The 8,314-nt window shown below is 37.3% G+C and overlaps 1 protein-coding gene across 1 annotated transcript in view; it reads right to left on the bottom strand.

The window, feature by feature from the left end:
* The window catches only part of kidins220b (kinase D-interacting substrate 220b), a 29,357-nt gene extending 21,983 nt beyond the window's left edge, over window positions 1-7,374 (bottom strand). Inside the window, exons 1-6 of the mRNA XM_042389665.1 lie at window positions 7,190-7,374; window positions 2,605-2,759; window positions 2,351-2,449; window positions 1,975-2,073; window positions 1,580-1,678; window positions 432-533 (exon numbers count right to left, since the gene is read on the bottom strand). Coding sequence (XP_042245599.1) covers window positions 432-533; window positions 1,580-1,678; window positions 1,975-2,073; window positions 2,351-2,449; window positions 2,605-2,736 — 531 coding nt within the window. The 5' untranslated portion in view covers window positions 2,737-2,759; window positions 7,190-7,374. The remainder of the gene's footprint in view (window positions 1-431; window positions 534-1,579; window positions 1,679-1,974; window positions 2,074-2,350; window positions 2,450-2,604; window positions 2,760-7,189) is intronic.
* Window positions 7,375-8,314: the final 940 nt, after the last annotated feature.

Here is an 8,314-nt window from a genome sequence, read left to right as displayed (position 1 = left end):
TACCACGTAACAACATTCAGCTTTACATTAATCTGTATAATAATTAATAACTTCTCATGTAAACATCAACGTGTTTAACGACTGAAGACACTTGTATCATGAAATATATCAGCATGAAATACTGAATTTATTTACTTTCATGAAAATATCAGACATTGAAGACACATGTCTTTCTGAAGTAATTAAAATTATTTTGTTTTACAGTGAAGCCACTACAGTATGAATTATAAAACTCTTTTATTTGATACTTCCTGGTTCCTGCAGTTCTTATGAACCAGTGAACCAAATCTCATGTTGACATGTGAAAGTGAAAATGATTTACAGGATAATCAGCGAGCAGCTCTCCAACACGGCTGACATGTGACCTGCAGCAGGTGTTTATTGATTATTGATTATTGTTGTGTATTGATGTATGTATTTCACTTCTTCACCTTGTCAGAACAGTTGACTTTGGCTCCGTTGTGCAGCAGCAGTTTGACGATGTCGGCGTGTCCTCGACCCGCCGCCCAGATGATGGGATACACGCTGTACTGCTGCAAGACCACAAGAGACCAGATACGATGTTTACACAGCACAACAACACCGAGACACAACAACACCGAGACACAACAACACCGAGACACAACAACACCGAGACACAACAACATGTGACACAGACATGAGGTAACAAGAGAGAAAGAAGCCGCCATCTTTAATTACTGATCTGTCTATTGTGAGTTTATTATGTTTTGTTTCAGGAAAATTGTGGAATCTAAATAAAAAAGCATCTTTATTCTGCATGTAACTCAGTGTTCGGTCAGTAAAGTGGAATTACAATAGAAAACAGATGAAAATGAAACTATCTTATATGAACAATGTTATAAAAATGGTGTATTGAAGGTGACTAATATATAAATAAAAGGCTCCAGTGAGTGTGACGGCAGGTTGGTGTGACAGGATGTGAAATGAGCTGATTGATTATTATATTTGGGAGACGCAACAAACAGGAAGTTAATGAGGAGTGAAGGTTACTGAGACTCTGAGGCCTCAACTGGTAAACAGGTCAGGAGGTCATGTGACCTGCACGAGACGGTCTCATGACAGTATGAAGAGCTCAGTTTAGAGCCGCGATGATTAGTCGATTAATCGATTAGTTGATCTATAAACAGATTGGATGAGACAAAACAAACACCGTCGCTTCAGAAACTCTCAACTTTTATTTATTGAGGGGAGTTTCTCTGATATATTTATTTATCTCGTTATAACACAAGTTTCTTCTGTTTAAAGATTATTAATAAAGCTTATAAAGGAGGGATCGTTCTCCATGTTTCATCTTGAGCAGGAAATAAAATATAATCAATCACATAATCGTCTCATTAAACACTGACTGGATCTGTTTCCTTGTTTTAAAGTTCATATCCTGTTACAACAAGAAAAGCTTTTAATGAGATACTTTCATTTTCTGAAATAATGAAAAAACACAGATTAATCTGGTGTCTGTAATAATGAGACAATATGTCATAATGACATGAAAAATACTGTGTTAAAACAGGACAAGTATCTTTGTGTGTGTGTGTGTGTGTGTGTGTGTGTGTGTTACCTGTCCGGTGGTGTTGGGGTTGGCTCCGTGCTCCAGCAGTATCGTGGTGACCTCCACGCGACCTTTGTAAGCCGCCCACATCAGAGCCGTCCAGCCTCCCTGAGACACGACACAGGAAGTTCAAAAACACTGATCCCACAGCGAGAGAGAGTCAATACAAGAAGATAAACAGTATAAAACGTTAAAGTAACGTTGAGTTAATGTTGTTTAATTGTTTTAAACAAGATGTTTTTACTGAGCATCATAAACAGACTCAGATTAATAACTCAGAGGTTCGTTGTGTCAGTCAGATATCACACTGTCCACTGTTGAACCTGATGTAGGTTATTCATCAAAACTTCTCACACACACACTACATTTCCCAGGAGTCTTAGCGGCAGGCGGGTGTGTCTCACCATGTCTCGGTGCTCGATGTAGGCGCTGTTCTCCAGCAGCTCCTTCACTACGTCCACGTGACCTTCTTTAGCTGCAGAGATCAGAGCCGACCAGCAGTCCTGACAACACACACACACAGACGCTGTTACCACGGAAACAGCCGCACCATCCTGTTTCCTAGCAACCCCAGCCCCTCAGGTGAAGGAGTTCAGAGAGGAGCTTTAATTATTCCACCGAGGAGACGATAAATAAATGATGTTAATGACACACCGGAGGAAACAGAAATACTCTGATATGTTTAAATATATAAACAACAACATGTTTACTAACTGTAAACAGAACAACAAGAGAATGAAAACACATTAAAGCAGCTGTTTGTTTGTTTGTTATGCTCACCACGTCGTCCAGGTTGACGTTGGCTCCTCTCCTGATGAGCTCTTGGACGATCTCCAGGCTGCCCTGCTCCGCCGCCAGCATCAGAGGAGTCTGACCGTTCTGTCAACAACAAACAAACAAACAAACAAACAAACAAACAAACATACGAAACATATAAATGAGTCTGAGGATCATCTGCAGACGTGTGACGGTTCTTTATGTATCAGAGATTATAACTACATGAATGAATAAAACAGCAGAAGAAGAGTTCGTACGTCGCTGCGGCCGTCTACTTCCTTGAAGCGGTCCAGGTGAGCTTTGAGCGCCGGCAGGTTCTCCTCCTCCACGTAGCTGAACAGGTTCTGGATGGCCAGCGTGGTCATCTTGATGGAGGTGGTGGTGTCCATGTTTGATGATGTCACTGCGCCTCCTGCAGGCAGGAGACAGTAGAACAGTCACACCTGCATCATGTGTTCATCTGCATCATGTGTTCATGTGTTCACCTGCATCATGTGTTCATCTGCATCATGTGTTCACCTGCATCATGTGTTCATCTGCATCATGTGTTCACCTGCATCATGTGTTCATCTACATCATGTGTTCATCTGCATCATGTTCACCTGCATCATGTGTTCATCTGCATCATGTGTTCACCTGCATCATGTGTTCATCTGCATCATGTGTTCATCTGCATCATGTGTTCACCTGCATCATGTGTTCATCTGCATCATGTGTTCATCTGCATCATGTGTTCATCTGCATCATGTGTTCACCTGCATCATGTTCACCTGCATCATGTGTTCATCTGCATCATGTGTTCACCTGCATCATGTTCACCTGCATCATGTGTTCACCTGCATCATGTTCACCCGCATCATGTGTTCATCTGCATCATGTGTTCACCTGCATCATGTGTTCATCTGCATCATGTGTTCACCTGCATCATGTGTTCATCTGCATCATGTTCACCTGCATCATGTTCACCTGCATCATGTGTTCACCTGCATCATGTGTTCATCTGCATCATGTGTTCACCTGCATCATGTGTTCATCTGCATCATGTTCACCTGCATCATGTTCACCTGCATCATGTGTTCATCTGCATCATGTGTTCACCTGCATCATGTGTTCATCTGCATCATGTGTTCACCTGCATCATGTTCACCTGCATCATGTGTTCACCTGCATCATGTGTTCATCTGCATCATGTTCACCTGCATCATGTTCACCTGCATCATGTGTTCATCTGCATCATGTGTTCATCTGCATCATGTGTTCACCTGCATCATGTGTTCATCTGCATCATGTTCACCTGCATCATGTTCACCTGCATCATGTGTTCATCTGCATCATGTTCACCTGCATCATGTTCACCTGCATCATGTGTTCATCTGCATCATGTGTTCATCTGCATCATGTGTTCACCTGCATCATGTGTTCATCTGCATCATGTGTTCACCTGCATCATGTGTTCACCTGCATCATGTGTGTCTAATCAGCCTGAAACTGGCATCATGAGGCTTTCAAATGCTCCCGTAAAATCAACCGTTAAACAAAGTCTTCATGTGTTTCTGTGTGTTTGGACTGAAGCTGTCAGTGTTCATTTAACCCACAGAGTGAAACACAACATGCAGACAATCAGAGACGTTGTTGAGACGTTGAACTGTAACGTTGTGTTTATTGTTTCTACTTTTGAAAATAAAATCTGCATTAAATGTGTAAAAATCCTCACAGTTATAATCTGTAACTGAGATTAGAACTAATTTAATGTTCTTCACTTTTCTTTAAGAGTCATTAAATATTGATCTGTTACACAACACAGAACTGAGGATTATCTATCCTCACTGAACAGAATATCTATAAATATCTATAAATATCTATAAATATGTATAAATCATCAGTATGTTTGATGATATAGTGTGTGTAATAAACTCTGCAGCCTGTAGGAGGCGCTGACAGCTCTTCTATATGTGATGCATTAGAGAATAAAGCAGCGTCAGTATGAAGCTTCCTGTTTAACATTTATTTATCGGCGCTGCAGTCTGGAGATAAATATGCTGACTGACGTCTGGCGGCAGCAGATACGAGGACCTGAACGCAGCTTCAAGAGGAAACTAAGAAGATGTGAAACCAACTTATTTCAAAGAAACGTCTGCAAATCCTGCAGGACTGATAAACCAGACTCACTACACTTTCATCTCCTTCATTAAACTGAGCAGTGACAGTAAAGAGACTCATTTTACTCAGACGGATCAGGACTATTGATCAGCTGATTGACAGCGAGATCGTCCAATCAGCACACGGGAGAAGCTCGTTAATGTTTGTTAATCAGGCTGGATGCATTTAGTGTTTTCATTTTAAACCTTCAGTGGGTCTGAAGACACGTCCAGTCAGACCAGGTTCCATGTAGAGCTGCAACCACTCCTCAATTAACTGATTCATCAATTAACTGATTCATCAATTAACTGATTCATCAATTAACTGATTCATCAATTAACTGATTCATCGATTGTTTTGATCATCAAATATCTAATAATCCTTTCAATAGTCGTTTTTTAAGGAAAAACTTCTCTGATTGCAGTTTGTTAACTGTGAATATTTTCTGTCTTTAGTCTCTTTGTGACATTTAAAGACGTCATCTTGTTCTTTTTTCAGCATTTTCTGACATTTTATGGACCAAACGATTAAAGAGAGAAAATAATCTGCAGATTAAATGATAATAAACGAGTCATAACGCGATAATAAACTGAACATGATTGTTCCAGCTCCGACTCTCTGCAGCGTCCCTGAACATCCCATCATACAGTTCGTCGACAGCCTTTATGTTTCTGTTGTCATGACGACTTCAGCAGCGTGAAACAGTGAGTTCATGTGTTTCTGGGCGTCGACAGTTTATTCACAGTCAGATTAGAAACTAAAGATTAATGATTAATGTTGACATCATCACAAACAGCTGTTATCATCTTGATCATTGATCACATTAATGATCATATTAATGATCAGGACGTATTAACGAGCTGTGTCATGGAATTCATTCTAGTTCATGTTTCACCAGCAGACACTGGTGACTTTACAGTTAACTGACATCATATCTATAATATAATAATAATATTATAATAATATAATAATAACAGTTACTTTAGTAAATCTGTGATGAACCTCATTCTTCATTCAGTTTGATAAATGTATAAATATATGAATCTAATTAATAATATTGATGTTGACTGTCAGAGACTATTATGTTATTATGTTATTATGTTATGTATGTTAAATATTATCTTATTAAAGTATAATGTTATTTATTCATTTTAAAAAGAAGAGCTCATTATTATTGGTGTCATATGTGTAAATCATCACTGATTATATCGACTAACAATTATTTTCAATATATTTTAATTAGTTTATCATTTTCTCAACTAATCTATTCTCATTTGATCCATAAAATGTGAGAAAATGAGAAACAGTTTCCCAAAAAAACTAAATAACAGCCCACAAATATTCCTGGTTTATATTTATTTTATATTTACTGTCATAGAAGAACAGACACAAATATTCACATTTAACAAGTTTGAAACTGATTTTTTGCTTAAACAATTGATTTATAATTAAACAGTTACAGTTACAGTCATTTCTAATTGTGAAGAATATTTCATCATATACCTCCGATGTTAATATTATTCCAATGTGACTCTGATTTGATGATAATTTGATACTTTTAATATAAGATTATATCAACTAACAATTATTTTCATTATCTTTTCATTTGTTTATTATTTTCTAAACTGATCGATTCTCATTTGGTCCATAAAATGTGGAAAATATTCAAAATGCACATCACAGCTGACGTGTTCAAAATGTCTCGTTTAGTTCAAATTATCTAAAAATATGTCGTTTATTATCACAGACGACAAATAATCACAGTTAAGACGGTTGAAACTGAGTTTTAGACAATTTACTTAAACAACTAGTTAAATAATTGATTATCAAAATAGTTACAGTCAAGAATATTGAATCATATTTAACATTTTGAATTTACTCAATAATTTTTGCACATTTTGTTCAGATATAATATATATTTTATATATGTATATATAAATCAGAGCTTTTAATCACCAATTATTTTCTCCATTAATCAATTAGTTGTTTGGTCCATAAAATGACCAATGATAAGATATTCAGTTTACTGTCACAGAGGAAAATATTCACATCTGTAAATAAATTGAGAGGCTGGAATCAGAGAATAAATAATAATAATAATAATAAAAACGATGAATCACTTATCAAAATTATTGGCAACTAATCAATGAATCACTCCAGCTCTAATATATATATAATATATATATACAGTTATATAAACAGAGTGCTTCATTATTCAGACGCTGATTTCTCTGTAATAAATTGTTATATATTAACTTCTTCAGGTTGAACTCAGCTCGTCCGTTGCTTGAATATAAATGACCTTACCGTTAAGCCACGCCCTGTCCGTTATTAACGTTAACAACCTTATCAAATGTAATTACCGGGTCGGTTATTGTTGTTTTAGCACATATCGCTCACTGTGTATCAGGAAAACATTATATAACTGATATTATATCAATAACCCGAATAACCTTCATGCTGTCACAGATTCACTCATTCAGCGAGCAGCCGAAACACGGAAAAGGAAATTAAATTAACCGTCAAATAATCTTATTAAAGCGTTTATCTCTCATATATTCATATAAACCGATCAAACATATAACCGTTACACTGATTTGTTCTGATCGATCCGGCGCCGTGACAAGTGTCAATCAGTGTTAATCGATGACAGAAAAGGATGCTGACGGTTAAAAAAAACGGCAGGAAGAAAAACGTCTTTACCTTCAGAAGAGAATTAAAGTCGGTTTAACCGGACCGGCTTCGGGTCCAGCGAGGATTCGTTCGCTCGTTGTCCGGGTTTAAGTCCGTTTTCTCGGCCTGTGTTCGGATGACAGCCCGGGCTCACTCTCCATCCCGAACAACAGCAGCCATCTTGATCTGAACAACAAGCGAAGAGACAGCCAGTCAACCAATCACAGCCCGCCGCTGCGTGAAGCGCGCCACAATCACTCCTACGCTTCCGGTCACAGCTGCCAAAATAAAGGCATACGCTGTTTTCATAAATAATCCAACCTGCTTTACAAGAGAATCCGCTGTTTTCAAGATTATTCTGCTCTCCCTGACCTTCAACAGCAGCCTGATAGTCACCCAGACATGTATTATAATCAGACTGAATGTTTGCGTTAGCTGATTTCTGTTTATAAATGTTATTATTTCACTTGATCACTTATTTTGAAAGTTTTACTGCAGTATTTCCGCAATCACCTGATCACTTTAACGATTCATTTGTCTATAAAATGTTAGAAAATACATAACACTATTTAAAGCCCGCAACCAACGCGCCTCAAAAGCCTCAAAATATTCAGTTTATTCATAAATATGTATATTCACAGTTGAGGTAATTGCAATAATCACAACAATTATAATAATGTAATAATAAAACTATTGTAAAATAAGCTTTTGAATGCAGGACTTTTATTGTAATTGAATATTTTTTCATTGTGGTATCACTAGTTTTACTTTAGTACTACGTACTTCTTCCACCACTGAGTTTATTATTGAAATAGACAAAGAAAAGCAGCAAATCATCAGAAGTGAGTGACTGGAGAGGGATAGTGTTTCCTGTTAGAAAAATGACTAATGATTAATGAATTATAAAAAAATGTAGTTGCCACTCATTTTTTCTGTCAATCAACTAATCAATTAGTCAACTGATCATTTCAGCTCTATGCGTAACTCCCAAACTGGTTTGTACATTTTTGTAAATGTATATTAAATCAACAAAATACAATATGTTAACAGTCATCTTTATTACAGCTTTAGCATTAGCTCTGCAGTCGAAGCTAATAGGCTAACCTCCTCTGGCTGTATCACTAACGCACAGATACAAGATCGAGTCTGCAGCCA

This window comes from Thunnus maccoyii, chromosome 17 (genome assembly GCF_910596095.1).
Source record: "Thunnus maccoyii chromosome 17, fThuMac1.1, whole genome shotgun sequence".
NCBI classification, from domain to species: Eukaryota; Metazoa; Chordata; class Actinopteri; order Scombriformes; family Scombridae; genus Thunnus; species Thunnus maccoyii.
This window is presented reverse-complemented; position numbering and strand designations above follow the sequence as displayed.